We start from the raw sequence: 17,855 nt of genomic DNA on the forward strand, positions 1-17,855 counted from the left end.
CGGCGCGGCCTGGCGCGGCGCCCTGCGGTGGTCGGCAGCGGGCGGCGCGTGAGAGGCGTTAAACGCGCGAGGCGTTTGGCGAAGTCCCCGAGGTTACTGTCTTTACAGCTTTAAAACCTGTGCAGCGAGGGGTTTTCCGGCAGCGGCAAGGGGCAGTACGGGTTTAAGCCAAGCGGGTGCCACCTTGATGCGGCCCGTACCGCCGTAGCAAGCAGCGAGAGGCCGCGACCCTGATGTTCTCCCTTTCCTTCTCGTGAGGCTCTTCGAGGGATGAGGCTCCCGCAAAGCCGCTCTGCCTTCGCAGCGTGCCTCCTCCTGGGCCGCTCGCTCATCTCGCAGGCGGCCCTGGCTTCCCCTTCGGGCTGCGGGCCGAGACGCGGCGTGACAGGCTGAGGAGACTTCCTTCGTGGGTGTGCGTCTCCTGCCGCTTGCCGAAGGGTGYGTTGGTCTACCTGGACTCTTCCTGCTGGGTCTCTTGTAGTCTTCCGCAGTTTCTTCACCAGATCTTGCTCTGTYGCTTCTGGGAGAGTAGAGGAGCAGAAGGGTGTGTTTGAGGTTGATGGTGCTTCCTGTGAAGCAGGACCCAGGAGCTCGTTGCGTGCGACTATCCTGGTGGTGGTTGCTGTTGGTCTGGTCTCGGTTGTGGTGCTCCGGAGAGGCTGGCTCTCAAACTGAGAGCTCCTCTCCGCTTGCAACTGTGCCTTCTGTGGCACGTGCCTTTCTTTGGATCCATGATCTTCTTGACTGCTGAGGAAAACATTATATAGGGGAAGACTAGAGAGCTCACAGATTGAAAGTTTAAACACACATTTTTCTGAGTAAGCTTTTTCCTCGTTGTCGTCATTTTTGACTTCTCTCGTTGACAGAATTTAACAGCGCACAGAGCTTTCAAACAGATGATAAACTCATCGTACCATTTCTCATACAGGAAAGGAAGACTTTACTAGCTCTTTTTTGAAATGGCTGAAGGTGCTGAGGTGTTGTCATGCTTCTGCCTTCAAAGAAATTATCAGCACTGTCTGTTTGGCTGTGTTCTCTTTAGGTACTTCTTAGGCAGCAGAGTCAGTTTAAAATGTTAGCATTTCTGATTTTGTTCATGTAGGTTGCTTGAATTCCTTTATAAGTGATTGTCATTGCTACCTCATCAGTGGTGCCAGAAAAAACCCTTAGATCATTTAACCCCAAGAAGTGCATTTCTACCATCATTCATCTGCATGAATTTCTTCCTTGCCTTGCTTTTTTTGGTAACCACCAAATACCYGTTTTTGAGTGAACAAATGTTAAGCCAAAAACAACCGAAAACCATAAAAATTAAATACTTAGAATTCTAAGCTTTGTATGTAGTGATGCGTCAGTGCAGTTGTAAGTCTTTTAATATTCTGAATAATYCATTCTTTATAAAAGTATCACAAAATATATTCTACATCTTAACACTTTTATCCRTTCATTCTGTTCAGCATCTGTATAGTGAATGATGATTATGGGAGGCATGCAAATTGCTTTGCTCTAAGGATTGACATATTTTTTTTCAATTGTAAGAGTGKTTTTTTTTCCATTTTGATAAGTTTTAATGTTTTACGTGTGATAAAAACTTATGCATGTAAACTAGAGTCCAGAATGAGCAGAGATGAGTGTTTTAACAAGTGGATGTCCTTAGACTTCGAGGTACATGCTTCACTCATGCAGCTCAAGGCTAACTGTATGTGTGTGGTGGGGCATGAGAAGATGTGCTCCTCGCAGATACTGTTTGAGGAAACCCACTAGCTTCAGTTCATTTGTACCTGTGTCTTGGGTTGCAGTTTCCGTCTCCTCATGTGTCTCCTTTCCCCTCTGCCCAAACTGTCTAAGGGTGAATGCATCGGTCGGCTGTGTCTGGTGTGGCTGCTTTTTAAGCAGTTGTCCTGGTGCAGATTGGGCTGTGCTGTAGCTTGTGAAGATGTGGTTTTATTTTCTGGACTTGCCTCTCCTCTGTCCTCTGAGGATGGAGGGTGCTTCCCACCAGCTGCCTGCACTTTTTTGTGTGGCATATTGTCAGTCKCTCACACTTGCCCTGAGTTTGGGTGTTTGCATTCTGCTAACCTTTAGGGGAAAGTGTATTAGTCAAAGTTGTAGCAAATATGCTCTTCTAGGTCTCCACTGATGCTTCTGGACAGCCAAAATACAGACAATTGTACCTGTCAGCGCACTACTGAGAGGATAAARTCTGTCAAAATATTTCTCGCTCATGGAAGCTTATCTGGCTTTTGGAAAATTATTTTGTCAGAAACTAAATTTCTGTGGGTGCTGTATCTCATTTCCACATTTGCCTTACCGGTTGAGGCCTTCCTCATAGGTCCCCCAGCAATGCCTGTGCACCTGAGATGCAGGTGGTCTCGGAAGTTACTAACTTCCCTTTCTGTTTAAAGCTGGAGAAATCGCGTGGTGTGTTGTTACATTTGATCRTCCTGCCGTGTCAGGGGGCAGTGAGGCAGCGGGACTCATGGTCCCAACTCCGGCTGGGTGAGCGTCCGCTGGGCCCAGCTGGTGCTGTGGAGACATCATGTTAGCTGGTGTCTTTCAATGGCTGATGCAAGCTCTCCTGTACCTAACTGCTGATTGTAGTTACATCTGTTTACATGGGAAATGCATCATTCTGTCTTTGAAAGGCACTGAAGGTTTCTGTAAACAAAAATAATATGAGAAATTGCATAAAGGTGAAGCCTATGTAGTTAGGTTTTGGGTRCCACAGCACTTAGTGCATTTATGCCTGCCCTGCTGAAGTCAGTGGAAAGCTTCATATAGGCTGAGGCAGGTACAGGCTCTGGGTAGTCTTGACCCAGTGCAAAATTTACTGGGACTTTAGTGTCACCAGCTTTGGCCCTGTTTTGACAAAACAACAGGATTGTTTCTGGGTTACCCTTATAAACATGCATATGCATGCACAGAGGTAATGAAGCCTAGAAAAATTGTTAGTGTGTGCACCTAGGCTGCTATTAACTTTAAAACCTCATCCTGTCTCCTGGTWTTTAGCTTGTTGTCATTGATTGCTAAGAGTAATGTAGTGTGACAGGAACTGAAAGGACCRTTTCTTTCTCTCCCCCCTCTCCCCAATATTTCCTGTGTTTGACAGGTCTCCACTGACCATCAGTTTCATTTCTATTATGGTCACAGAGAGAGAAGCAGTGTTAAACAGATGTTTAAAATAATTTTAAACAGATGTTAAAAATCATGAAAATTGGCAGAACAAGGGTTGGACTTGCAACTGAATATACTTAAAAACAAAATGAGCACAAAAGTAACAAATCACCTCCTAACAAAACTGATTAGATTTCCAAATGGTGGTGTGACTTTAACTTATTTCAGAATCCTTAAATCAACAAGACTATCTTTTTRTGTAATCTTTCTCTCAGGCAGGTAAAATCATCTTAAATGTGGTCCCTGAGCTTGTATAAAATAGGAGCAATGAATCTGTGTCTTAYAGCCAGATACTGCCTACAAGTTAATTTTGCATGGCATGAAGTCCCATGGACTCCCCTCCTCCTACTGTTGCTAGATAACGCTAAGGTGTATATTAATGTRCAACCTGCCAAGTGTTTGTGAAAGGGCTGTTTAACCCACAGCAACAAGAGATAATCCGTCTCGGTGCAAAATAGTCGGATAGCCAGAACATAACAGTAACTCTGGAGAAGGATGAGTTTACACACAAGTGCGTATTCTTGTGAAATAATAAAAAAAAAATGACTGGACCAAAATAACTGCATAGTGGCAGTCATTGCTTCTTAGAGCCATGATGGCATAGGGATGCTGTACTGCAAGGTAAAGATCCGTGCATTTTTAGAGAAAAAAAGAAATAAGAGGAATGTATCAGCATTTCTTCCTTGTTCACGGTTGCTGGAGTGATGGTCAGAGTTACTTAGTGTAGGTGACAGCTGGAAGCTGACACATTTCATCATCTGGTCCTGTTCAGGGGAGAAAAAAGTAGTTTAGGGTCAGAGTGAGTGAGGTACAGACTTCAAAAGGAAGCTGGTTGCTTTTTTGGTCATGGTTTGGGCAGCAAGTATCATTTTTCATGCAGCTTTGTAGCTTGTTTCAAGGTAAACAAGATGCACTTTAATCCAGAGATTTTTTTCAGAGTCCTTGAGTATGCTCAAGTCTATCATAAATTTTTCTKTAGGTGTGAAATCCTCTAGAAGCTTACTGTTCTGTAATGCTGTAAGTGTTTTGTAGTGGCTGCACTTAGGTGCCTGGACTATTTTGAGGGTGTGCGCGTGCGTGTCATGGTAAGATGTTACTTTTGCTCRAATTGCAGATGGCATCCAGCAGAATGTGCCCTCCCACATGTGCTTGGGGTGCGATATTTTATCTTGACATTTTATCCTCTTCCTGTTTGTCTTTTAAACGAAGATTTGGTTGTCATGACTACGTTTAGTAGAGGAATGAATAGAGAAACTCAGCTTGGGCACTTGTCCTTGTGCAATGGCTTGGTTCAGGCGAGGCGGTGTTTTTATCGGGATGCTTATCAGGATGGCAGGGAGGAGGTGGTGTTTTTGTCGAGATACCAGGATGGTGCGGCCGCTTCCCAGGGCAGGAGCTGGGCTTGGGGCTGCCCTTCGGCCCCTTTGTCGATGCTACAGGTCAGGGACTGTCTTTGGGGCAAATCCCTGAAAATAAGTGCAGGAAGCTTCAGGTTGTTTCTAGAAGCACTGTTTCTAGGGAGCTGGGAATGCCACGAAGGTCATATTGTGCCTGCAGGAGTCAGATTTTGTAGATATAACCTGTAGGGTTAATGCTTCAAGATATATTCTGATAACATTGGCTCTGTCTRCTATTTTTGACTCCTATTCTACTTGAATTCACTGCTTCTTGTAGTGCAGYTTATATATGTTTATACTGCAAAACATACAGGTGAGCTGAAGTTGCTGACAGAATATGATTTTTTTTCCCCTTGTACATCTGTGTTTAAAGCCTTTAGCTTAAATGTCTTAATAACACAAAAATGTTGCATTTTGAGCTGTTTGTGTKTTTAAATTAATGCTTTTTTTGTGAGAAGTACATTTCTGACATTTGTCACCTTTTYTCTGTTAGCTGGAAAGCATGGGCTGAAAAGTTCCCACAGCTGTTGTTTGTGGCTTCAACTTTGTTTTAACTGCTGCACTTGAAACATGTAGTAACTTGTTGGAGGCCTTCAGCCTGGTGAAGGGTAGGAATCAAAGCTTTAAAAAGTTATATTTAAAGGGGGGAGTAATTTTGCAGTTTTATCCAAGGGTTTGAGGTCATTATTGAAGTCTGTAGGGACTTGGTCAACAAATTACAGTATTTAGTTGCAACTAGGTAATTGTGACATTCTACAAAAATACTTGCTTTTTGATGACAGACATTTGCATGCGTTTTGCTTTTATGGGCGGGGGAGGAGGGAGCTTTCCTGGCTGCAGATATACAGCTAAAAATGGAGGCTGTTGAATAAGTTTCTACCATGCATTACTAAATGCCCTAGCCCAGCATAAGCTTGGCTGGTTGATGTTTGTACTATGTATTATGAGCTGGTTTTATGTACAGACATGCATTTTTGTGCTGGAATTATYTGTAATATCTTGGTTTCTAATTTTAAAAAGGGTACTTGGGGAGAAAGCCCTTGCAAAGCCTCTGCTTCCTGTCCACAGCTGCATGCTACTGCATCTTGATGAGGAAGCAAGTAAAACCACAGTGGTTGACTTCTGTGCAGTTTTGACAGTTGTACCTGACTGAATTTATTTACTGAGCTAAGGCTTTTTGCATAAGGAGCTACATATTGTTTTCTCATGAAAAACACTCGTACTAGCCTATTATATATGTGTCAGTGCTCCAGGAACAACATCTTGATATCTTTAATGACATGGAAAGTCTGTAGATAATTTTTAATGGCAAACAACTTAGTATTTAAGCATTGCCATTTCTGTTCTGGCATATTTTGTGGTCTCATTATATGACCTGGCTTTTTTTTTTTTTTCCTCCATGTTGCAGCCTTTGTAATTTGGCAGACTTATTGCTTGATCAAATGTCTTTTGTCCATGCAAAGACTTTTAGTAAAATAATTGTTTAGTACGGAGTTGTATTTCTGTAAGTAATGTCTCTGTAAACAAAGTATTGCCAGCAGTAGAGAACATGTGGTTTGAAGAAATTTACTATTAAAAATGTAAAATAAAGCATTGTTATCCTTATAAGCAACATTTCTTGCTTGGGCAGCGTATCAGCTAAAGAGAAAACAGAAGCCAGCTGTGCTATTGGAAACACAAGCTTTCACATTTTAAATATGATCAAATCCTTTCTGGGACAGGAAACTAGTATGAATGTTAACTGGCTTTTATATGCATTGCTAATAATATGGGCAGTATTGTTCTGATTGGGATCATAACTCATTTTATCATAACATCATTTTACTGTAGGCTCCCATTTTAACATAGTCTCCTTATGTTTCCAAAGTGAAATGAATTTAGATTGCATTCTGAAATCTTACCCTAAACTGACTTTGCAGGAATATATTGCCCTGTTTTGCATTTATAGTCACATGCAGCACCTGTACTTCTGTGTTTCTGTATATAAAGTTCCTCTCTCCCCACCCCTTACTTCCAGCAGAGGAGGGTGACCAGCATCCTTGGAGGTGATAAGCAGCTGAGTCCGCGTGGGGCAGCCGGGGCTGCACCGTGAACTTCTTGCTGCTCTCTCTGCCTGAGCCARCCTTAGCGCTGGGTGAGGCCCTGTAGGACTTTGGAAGCCAGAAGCCTGCGATATTATCTGGTAAAACAGGGATTTGCTCAGTGCTTTCTTTAGTTGTTGAACATGCCGTGGGTAAAAATGAGATAACAAAGGCCTAAAATACCYCATATTGTCTTTGTGCTTCCAGCTGCTTTAACGCGCTTGCCAGTGCGACACACAGCATTTATCTCYGATTTAAAATCAAGAGAGAGACTTAGTCATTGACTCTAGGAAAATTTCCAAAATGCTSTACCAACAAAGTACGTACAATATGCCAGATTTGGTAACCATTGCTTCTACTTGAGCAGAGTACGCTTATGTGAGTGATGCTGCTGCATCCCGGTCCATGTGTATCAAGCTCAATAAGAGGAAATTTCTTTAGTTTAATGTGAATGAGCGGGATCCCTTTGAGTATATTTGTAATCCCTCTTGTCTTTTAAGAGACATAGCCCTGTTTCTGGAGGGTTTTTCTTCAGGTGGAGCCTGTGGCTCATCGTACCCTTGGCTGAAGGCAAATCTGTGACTTCAAGCAGCTGCCYGGGTGGTTTTCGAGTGACAGGTTTGAAAAAGTGCTATGCAGAGCTAAAGCAAAGACCGTGAGGGGTTTTGGGCGAAGGCTGAGGAGGAGGCCAGCAGTGTACTTGTGGAGCATGTGGTCAGAGGTGCCGTGCTGCTGATGACTGATAGAGTGAAAGCACCATCAAGAGAAGACTGTTAGTCCTTTTTTCAGGTGGAGAGCAGAGCTGTGACCGAGTCCAGGCTGAGGGGAACGGGTGACAGAGGCAAGAACAGAATTCTGATTTCCTGCTCTCAGCATCTGAATTGCAACTGTGCCCTTCCCTCCCTCCTTCCCTCCCTGAATGTTGTTTTAATGCTGCTTGTTCTGTGGGCTGATGCCAGTCTTATGATGTTGCAAGATAAGAAATCAGCAGTTGCATGCATTTTCATAGCACTGTGTTAAATTGTGCACGTATAGTTTATTTGGATATTTGTTCCATAATGTGTAAAATCAATGTTGGTGCCTCTTAAGAGAAAGCACTCTGTTAGCAAATGTTTTCTAGGTGCCTAGTAGGCAAAGATTTATTCTGGATGACTGCAGTGGGTGGCTGTCCTTGGTCACTAGTCCCATGTTGTGGGCTTACGTGGTATTTAGACAGTTTGAATGGTAAGTGAAATGAGCCTCTGGTGTATTAATGCCACTTGTTTAGATTGAATATTGTAACAATCCCAGCCTGTGTGGTGCTTGGGACCGTGTAGTACACATCAAAGCTAGGCGGATGCAGAGAAACGGAGATTCCTCTCAAGTAGGAGAACTTGTGGTCAATGGATTTAGATGGTGGGACTCAGTGGCTGGACCCAAGTTGCTGAGTGTGCCCTGTGGGTGGTGGGGAGATGCATGCAGCCTGTGGATGCCCACGAACCCCAGCTTCACAAATACCATTATCTGGAATATAGCYGGTTACAGGGAGCTTGCTGTTGTCCTCTTCCTTGAGGCATAGGCATAGGGTTCGCATTAATCAGGGTTTGTATTTAGGTTTTTCAGGTTTCAGTTCCTGGGTGAAGTTTGCATATTTTGAATGGCTTTTGACGACTGCATCATGCCCTCCAAAGCAGRTATGTAATTTACCAGGGAGCCACCTGGAAAGGGAGGCATGAATGATGGCAAACCACAGAACAGACACGTGATCTTCAGAGCTTTCTGTTCCTACTGTGCCAGCTGAGGACTTCTCCAGACAACTGTATGCAAATCTTTGACTCTTCGTAGATGAGTCTTTGTAGACACCTGGTCTCTAGCGCTTTGAAAGAGGTCTTTAAAGACTTGTAGCCTTGGAGACAGTTTTCTGGRGAATTCTTCAGCTGACTCTGTTGCAGGAACAAAAATTAAAAGGTGATGAACAAGCAGGCACTATTCAGTGCCTCAGTCTTCGCTTCTGTGTATTCTGCCTCCGAAAAGCTCTGACCTGGAGCAGGCWTCCACCTAGAGCATGTTTGCAGTTGCCTCTGCAGTACACAGGAAGGGGAGTGCTACAGCTTTGAACCAAAAAGTAGCAGCATTGCTTTGTGTGTTTTCTGGCCCTACCTATGAGCTTATTGTGCTGTTCCRAGTCTGTTGGATAGAGTTATGCTGCTGCTTGCTGGGATATTGGAGCATCAAAAATAAGCACTATGTAAATAACTGTGCTCCGGCTATGTGGATGCAATCCCAGGAATAATGCTGCATTTCAGAAAGTGATTGTTTCATTCCTGACACTGCTTCTACTAGTGTATTTTGTTTTCTTTGAAACAGCAGGCTTGGAGAGGAAAYGGATCAGCTTTTTGGCTATTTTTGATGAAGCATTCAGATAACATATTAATTGAGTCTTAAACATGCAATAATAATTTTGAGTCAGCAATGTTTCACTAACAAGGCAATTCTCTCTCTGTAAAGGGATGAATGGTTTGCTTAGCCGGAACAGAGCTTGGTTCCTTATGCCTTGCTGCATTCCTYGTAAACCTGTGCGGATCCTTGGAGTTTGCTGTGTGACAAATAGCATGCACGCAAAAGCTGCTTCTCTGCTGAAGTCCACCTTAAACCCATTTTAAAGCTGGACCTAGTTTWAGCTGCTCATGCCCCTGCTTTTGAAACAAACTGAGCTGATGAAAAGGTTTGTGTTGCAGACAGACCCTCGGAGYGTAGCGAAAACCGCCTGCGGGGACGTGCGTGGAAGAAGCCGTGCTCCGTGAGGGGGCGGCCGGCACCCCGGGTGATATCCGTGGAAAGTGGTGTCTTTCCCAGCCCTGCAGGATTAGGAGAGCATATTGCAACCTGGTTATTTCTGTCTTTTGCAGTTGGRATCCGCTCTGCAATCCCTTTTCATAAACGGGGGCTAACCCTGGATTTAAGGATCTCAGAGGGGACGAAGGAGTTCAAGCCTCTTTTTGATCTTAGTTGCTGCCCTGAGGCAAAGAAAGATGTTTTCTGTGAACTGATCTCATCTGTGCTTGGAAATTAACTGAAACAGCTCCTCCAGAATAATTATTTTGAATGGATATTTTGGTGTGTGGGCTCATACTCTTGCATAAAAAATGTCTTTTACTGGTCTGTTTTAATGTACTTTAGAAGTAGAATAACTGCTGACTAATTTTTCTGTAGAATAATTAGCTATAAAATAAYGATAAATAGCTATTTTGGTAAGTGTTGGAGTGTAGAAAAGCCCTGATACAAAGAACAAAGACAAACTTTTCCCCCTTGATTCGGAAGATGATGTTCTTTCTAAGGTATTAAAAATAGTTCTGTTCACTTGTGTGTTTAGAAAAGAACATACCAGTGGTAAGTTTTATGGTGCATGACTTAAAATACTTCATATTCATTAGCAAACACGTACCAATTAATTTTACATTATGATGCTTAGGGAATAGACTGCAAGGAATGGTATTTAGCTGTGGCTGTTTGGCAATTATGGCCTTGTATATAATAACAGACTCGATAAATTCTTGATGTGAGAGAGCACCATTAATCAGCACAGAGTTAATTAACTGTGATGCTTAGGCAGGAAGCAGTGYGCAGAAGCCTCTGGATTTCAGTAGTGCTATAGGCTGAAAATATTTGACTTGTGTGATGCAAGGAGAGAGGACTGTTCACATTTTCACAGAATTTCCCTCAAAACTGATGCTAAAAGAGGGAGTAAGCTGCTCCGTGCAGCAGAGTCACTCAGGTCGTTTCTGTCAGTGGCACCAACCCTTTGACAGACCTTGGATGTGACACTTAGACTTTTCTTTGACCGTTATTTTTTTTCTCGCTTGTTTTATTGTTGACTTACTGAGAATATTAATAGAAGGGGTGGATTGCTAACCTGAGATTGTGCATTTTTAATCATTGGCTGGCTTATCTGGTTTTTGCTGTCCTTTAGAACCACTTTTCGTAGCTGTGGGTGCTGCAGAAGGTATCACGGAAGGACTTGGATGTCTGAATCACAGGAGGGTTTGAGCTTTGCTGTGAGAGTGCTGAGGAGCAGCCGCTTCCGAGGGCTCGAGCAGCTCCGGTACTGCGAGGATAGAGAACAACTGGGTCTTGCTTGCTTAGTGCTAGCATCTGCAGTTTCCTAAGTCRGAAGACTTCACATGCCCTGTTTCCTTCTTGAGGTTAATTTGACCTAGAGGTATAGTACAAACTTGCTTAGAATTCCCTCCCCCTCCCCACTCCAGTAAGTACAGTTGAGGGTAACTCTTCTTTTCTCTTCCACCCYAGGCTATTAATATTAGTTGCATGTGAAGAGGGGCCCATCTAGCAAATCACTAATACAAGATTAACTTTGAACATTGCCACAAGATGCATTTACCAGACTGAGCCAGAAATAGATAAGCAAAAACATATGGTCTGAATCTTATTCTTTCTTCTACCTTGCAGTGACTGAAAATGTACTGCTTATTAATACCTGCTTTTATTGATGAAACATTTTTAGTGCTAGGAGATTTCAAAGATTTAATCCNTTTTTTTTTTTTTTTTTTTTTTTTTTTAATAAAAAGGTCTTTTGCTTTGAGCATCAAAGGAAGTATTTTATGTGCTTCCTCCATTTCCCAAGACAAATGGTTTCCTGGTGTTGGCCTGCATTTATGGAGCAGGCTGGGAGGCCCTTAGCAGTTCTGCGTCAACGGGCTCGTCTGGGCACTGGGAGTGGGCACAGGAGGCAGAGGAAGGCAAGAAGTTCTCATTTTAGATCTTGACGCAGAAAGTGATGATTCAGCTAATGTCTGCTTCTGCATAAATGAGCTCTTTCTGCCTCAGCTGTGCAGCTTCTGTGTTTGATACAAAGAGAGACAATAATTCTTAAACGATGGAAAAACAGCCTTCTTTTCTGCAATCTGGGAAACAGCAGTCAACCAACACCTCTTTGTATTAATCCCAAAATGCARTTAGAGGTTATGGCCTGGCATTCTTACTTTTCCACTCTCCCATCCAGCTGCCTCTTCAGCAGGCTGGTGTGACTCGCTCTCGCTGACTCTGGCTGTTCATCGTGCGCTCCAGCTACCACCCAAACAGGGCGTTCAGAAATGCTGCTTCTGCTGGGTACGTAACACTTTCTCAAATTCTGCCTGTTTGTTGTGAGTCACAAGGGATTAAATCCAGTGCTCTGGGAGCAGACATCCCATTGAGTGGACGGCAGTGTATTAGGCTGCTGTTAATGACAACTATTCTGTTTTGGACTGAATGTCCAGTATATGTATGTTTAAACATATGCACTACATAGTGCACATGTTGACCCTTAATATATAGTTCTGAGATCTCTGAATTGTCTCAGCCATAATTTTCTTTGGAGCCACGTTTATTCCCTGTGTTGAGAAGCCCTTTTCTCTCTTGCYGATGTGACGTGTCCTTCCTCACACCTCTCAAGTTTTCTGAGCCTGACAGAAGATGGCCTTACAGACACCTCCTGCCTTTTCTTTGTTTTAAACAAGATGGAAATGATTTTATAAATATGCTAGAAGTAAGCTGAAGACAATGGTAATTAATATTAAAGATCCTTTTAAATAGTTTAGAAGCTGTGCAAATAATGGATAAAATCAGAAAAGGYTGAAAAATTAAAATATAAAATATCCATGGCAATGTGAATTTTTTAAACATCATTTTTGAGTCTGTGAAGGATGGGAGAAATACAGGYCCGGAGACAGACAGACTTCATACCTTTTCTTTGAAAGGGGGAAAATGAGCCAGGAGGTCACTCAGTTTAATGCCAACGTTGTGAAGTACACAAAACAAATTGCTGAACAGCACATTTATAAGAATCTAGGGAATGTTAAGGTAATTAAAAATAGATATAAAAGCTTGGAAACAAATGTTCATCCTAGTGAAGGGCTCGTATCTTTACCTTTTTCTTGAAGAGATTCAGAGTGACTGAAAGACTGGCTTTATTTCAGATTTTGAAACTGTTATGCCATTCCTTATAGTCAGATCATGCTTTTGAAGCTTTAAGTACCGCCGGCTACATCCTTGTCCTCCTCTCCCCCTGCAGATTTCAGTGGCACTTTAACTTCCCTGCACTTAATGGTGTTCAGCCTTTTTGATGGTATAAGAAAAGGCATTTTGCTTTTCACCAGTCTGATGCCAGTATGTCGTTCTACCTGAAGACCTGCCCGTATTCTTGCATCGATACCTGCCATGGGGTGAGCTTCTGTTTTAGACATAGTCACAGTAATTTTCAGAGTCAGTGGCTGTTTCAGGAATGACCTTCACTTGTCTGAAGGAGAAATGAAGGCTCTGTGTGTGAGCAGAGAAGGGAGCAGGCAGTGAGGTCCTCTCGCAGGGCATTGAGAGYGTGGCCGCCTGGGCCGGAAGGGTTTCCCAGCATGGGCTGGCGCTCGGGAAGGGTTTGCAGATATGGGGTATAAGAGGAAGGAGGTGTGGAGGAGACGTGGGTGTGACGCTGAAGGTTGTAAACTTCTTGTTCTCAGTAGTCCCTGGGATGGCGTTTTGCAGAAATGAGGTCTCTGCTGTTGATTTTCCACTTCATTCAGGGAGACAGGACTTTGCGCGCTCTTTTTGAAACCGATGCTGTTTATAACACCAGCAGAAAGAGCCCTGTGAAGGCCCTGGAAACCACCCCCCCGGCTGCAGCTGGGGGGAGTGGTAAGGARCAGCAAGTGCTAGACTTGTTCCTGATACAAATGTGATGAGATGGGCTGGCACTTGGGCATTTTTTTGCTATTTCTAATCTGGGAAGATGATAARTTAACCCTCTTTCCCTTCCCCACTCGCTTTCAGTGACTGTTTTTTTTGCAGAGTCTCGGAAGGGTGCTCTTTGCTTTCTGTGGGTGAAACAGCTTTCTGATCCAGCTCTCTTACCAGAGCTGCAGCAATCTCACTCAGTGATACACAAAGAAAGAAGCTTTCAGTATGAATGGAAATTACAGGATTTTGTTGCCAAGGCAAGCAATTCCAGTTTTAGCATGCAAAGGGAAAAATATACCATTGTCTAATTTCATGGAAGCTGTAAAATGAGGGGAAAATAAATGCACTCCAGAAGTATCCCTGTAACTTCGTAAGGAATTTAACTGTCTGAATCTATCCAGTGTTATAAGGTAGCARTGGCTGTGATATATTGACTCTTCTACCCAGAAGCATTTTTGATCCTTAAATGGTGCACTGGAGTTGCTTTCTTGCATGCCGGTACAAATATTTCCAGTGTGTTACAGGATGAATGAATGGAAGGGAGAGAGAGAAACTAGAGTGATGTTTTTTGATCACTAGATTGCTTTTTAATATGTCTAGAAAAACTGTCTGTTTATGGCATTTTGGTTGTATTGGTGTAGCAGAAGGATAAGCGAACAGCACTTTTAGTGTGAGGAGGTGATATAGGTCTGTTAGTGTCGGATCACTYGTCTGAAAATGGTTTGCTGTATGCACAAGTTAACATCCTAATATTTATTAAGTATTCACTATTTTGAGTACTCTGTTCTTCTGGCTGCAACTGATCACACCAGTATTTCCCTTGCTTGTATGAATTTGAAAGGTTTTCTTGATATCTTTTGCGGCTTTTTACCTTTATAGTAAATTCCAGCTGAAAGAAATAGTGATATAAGAGAATTAAGAGCAGATACAATCTATATGCAGCAGATCTGTGAATACACTGAACTGTTTCTTATGATTGAAGAACCTGTGCTCTAATTGCTTGAGAGGCCTTGAAGGTGAAATGAATTAAGTCCAAACCTGAAAACAAATGGACAAGTTAGATAAGGTTATAAGAGTAACAGTAGGGAATGTGATTTCTGCATACCTGAAATACCTGGGGCAGATTGTTTTCTGATACGCAAATCCTGTGTGATACGACAAGTGTACTCTGTGGTTGATGCCAATTCTTTCTTTGAAGTCCATACTCTCAAACTACGCTGTAAACATTGCTTTTAGTGTAACAGGTTGGCTAGGTCTCACAGCTATTTTAATGTCTTCTTGGGAACATTTAARCTTGTTGATTCCTTTTCCATTCTAGTAAATTTTGAATGAACCTGTACAGGTATTTGTTCCAAATACGGGAGACCTTCTGGGAGAAGGTGGAATAAAAGTGGAGTATATTAGTGATAGATTGCTGTGCCTCCCTTGGAAAGGAGCAGATATGGGTATACCTGCTTTATAGCATTCTCTCTTGCAAGTGGCAAGAATTGTCTTGTAAGGAAGATGGTGCTGCCCCAACATGGAGGCATCAGAATTCCTCTTCCTCCTCGTGGATGTGGAAAGAAATTCCTGTCTGGTTTTGTAAAGGCAGGGGGAGAGGGTCTGCATGTAATGCGACTTTTCCCTGTTTTTTCCCTTTGACGTCTCTCTTGCTATCAAAATAGCTGAGACCCTTTGCCAGTGTCTGTACTCCCCTTGCTGTACTTTGTCTTGCTTCCTTTTTACCCCATAAAAAGTGCTTCTTCAGAATTGTCTTATTGTTGTTTTCCAAATTTTTCTGCTGACTTTTTTTTTCTTGTCTTTTGGGATTTCGTCATGCTGCTTGTTCTCCCAGCTGTGATTTTGCTTGACTCATGCTCTCAGCAGCACTGCTGCCTGGCATGTTTTCTGCAAGGAGAGGAGCTGCTGTGACCAGGGGGAATGGCTGAACAATGTGTCTTTAAAACTAGCACTGAGATGGGAGGCCTGGCAAAACAAAAGCAGGTATTTCTTGTTAACTAAAGAATGCTTCTTTATAGGTGTGTTTGTGCCAGTAGTGGTTTTACACCAAAGTAGCCTGTAAGCATTGAACCTTCCCAATTGGTTTCAGCTGGGAGACATGGGAAACTTCTCAGTCAAGAATTCCTCTTTGAAAGTCATTCTCTCACATGTGGTCATAAAACACTATGCTTCATATTTTATATCCTATCTGGTTTTGAGTTATCTGTTGCTAAACTGTGTATGTGAAGTATTCTTTCATGGTATGAGAAGGTATCTATGTTTACAGCTGCAGTTGGATTTCTAAAAAATGTTGACTTTTGATTAAAAAGAATTTCTGGTGTGTGGCTCCAGAAAACTCATGCTTAAAACAGCAGTAAAACCACATCCTGAATTTAAAAGGTAAGAATAGTTATTGAATGTTTAGGAATGTGTTCAATATACAGATGCAGGTATAAATTAAAAATCCAATCTCCAARTATAGTAATAAAAAGTAACAGTAACATATATTTTGCAAAAAAACTTAGGACAAATGATTGTGCAGTCTGTACGCTCTTTAAGAAAATTTTTTAAAACTTATTCTTTATTCTACATGTCTGTCTGCTAGTGGGACTGTGTGGGGACTGTACATCAAAAAATCTTTGCAATGCTAAAATGGTGATAAGCTTGTGGTTTATGTTACCTCATGGTGCACATGTGCATAAAAGGCCTGAATTCTCTGAAACTAGCTGCCTGAAAACCACCAGGGCCCCCCTCCATCCCCTYGTCCCCACGAACTGGGGAACTGGCTGTTGTTCCCTTCTACGGGACAGAGCACAGGCTAGAGAAGGAGGAGCACATAGGACTGAGTGGTGCTCCAGTATAGCCAAGGATGCGAAATAAAGTTTCTTATGCCAAAATAGAAGTATACTGTTACCTATTCTTGCAAAGTCTTCCTTTTTCCTTTTTTTTTCCTTTTAATATAGTGTCTAGCTATCTGTTTTGTGGGTGAATTTTTTTGAAGGCTCACTAGAGCAAGGATGGGGCACTATATCATAGTGTTACACCCACTAACCTGTGGTTTTTCCTCCCTGTTACTCAGCTGCTTCAGCAGGATGCCTTATGACCTTGTAATTTCAGCTATCTCCATCCTATCTGCTTTATTTCTGGAGCACCTCTTCTTCCCTCTCCTGTAAATCGTAACCTGTACGTGTCCAGCAGTTTTACGATTTACTTCCCATCTAAAGATTCTGTAAAAATGGTGATAGTGTGTTAGTTTGTCGTATCTGTAGTGCAGATCAGGCTTTTTTGAGGCCAGCAGGGCTGGCACGTTACCAGAACAAGCATGGAGGTCCTTCGTCTGACGGAGCAAAGCATGGGGCGTATTGATTTTTATGAAAGCATTCGTTACTGCTTTCCTTTCCTGTACGAAGGTATGGTAGGCCAAAGAAATTGTTTGGGGGATTGTGTTTGGCTTGTGGGATCGTCTGTTTTGCAGGCCTGGCGTAAACTCCCTGCATATGCATTGGTACTCTATGCTTATATAGTACGTGCAGGTTCAGACCAGCCTAAGAAATGCGTTTATCTGCTACTGTCAAAGGCACATACTGCCCTGTAGCAATGTCATAAAATATATTTGTTCAGTGGGATGTGTGGAAATATCTATATTCTGTGAATGTTTTTCTGAATGTTGCTTACTTTTTACAATTAACCTTTTATAAAATACCCAGTACAAAACCTTTTCTGACATTTTCACTCAAGCACAGCTTCCTGGGTTTGGGTTAGTGTTTTATGACAAGAATAATTAATATTGCCATTCAGGAACTACTTTTTGGATAATGGACACAAGTTTGRCACCACTAGAGTGTATGGGCATGTTGCCCTTAACTTCCATGGGACTGGAGTTTTGCCCTTGGATGCTGGCTGCCAGGCCTGGAAGTGCCCCGGAGACATCCTTGTTTGTATTTCTTCTGAGCTGGCGCAAGCTCCATGTGCTGGAGCTGCCTGATGCTTACAGAGCACCTGCTGAAGCTTTTGCATTTARGTATTAAATCAGAGGAACAAATGARGCCAMTGTAATAGGAATTTGCAACTTGTATTTTGWATCCTGGAAGTTCATCCATAATTTCCATCTTTTTCTTTAATTTAGGTGTTAAACTGCTGACTGAGATCAAAGCTTTCTATTATTGTAAATTTAAAAGTACCTGCTGTTCACTCTACTGATTTGTTTGTGTTCCTAGAAATAACTCTTTAGCCCTTAAGTCTGCATGATAGCAGCACAGACAGGTTTGCTTTCAACTTGCATCTCAGGACTTGTTTACGTTAACACAACGCGCTGGATGGAGCGTGCAGATCCTAGCAGCCGCTGATGTGCGGTGTGTTGGAGGGAGCTGCAGGGGCTTTGATGAAGGGCAGCCGCTGCGCGTTTCACCCCCTGAAAAGAGACCAAGGTGCCTTTTGGGACAAGTGTCAGTAGAAACCTTTGCTTGGTAAATGACGCGCGTACCTTGAAATCCGTAAGGTGTATAAAGGAGTCGGCTGC

General features: G+C 42.6%; 1 protein-coding gene across 1 annotated transcript in view; it reads left to right on the forward strand.

Annotated features, from left to right (window-relative positions):
- The first annotated feature begins 7,988 nt into the window (after window positions 1-7,988).
- ANKRD44 (ankyrin repeat domain 44) overlaps window positions 7,989-17,855 on the forward strand; it is a 125,434-nt gene continuing 115,567 nt past the window's right edge. Inside the window, exons 1-2 of the mRNA XM_085299560.1 lie at window positions 7,989-8,088; window positions 11,652-11,758. Coding sequence (XP_085155686.1) covers window positions 7,989-8,088; window positions 11,652-11,758 — 207 coding nt within the window. The remainder of the gene's footprint in view (window positions 8,089-11,651; window positions 11,759-17,855) is intronic.

The sequence above is a fragment of the Rhea americana genome, unplaced genomic scaffold (genome assembly GCF_003343005.1).
Source record: "Rhea americana isolate MKP2758 unplaced genomic scaffold, rheAme1 scaffold_15, whole genome shotgun sequence".
NCBI classification, from domain to species: Eukaryota; Metazoa; Chordata; class Aves; order Rheiformes; family Rheidae; genus Rhea; species Rhea americana.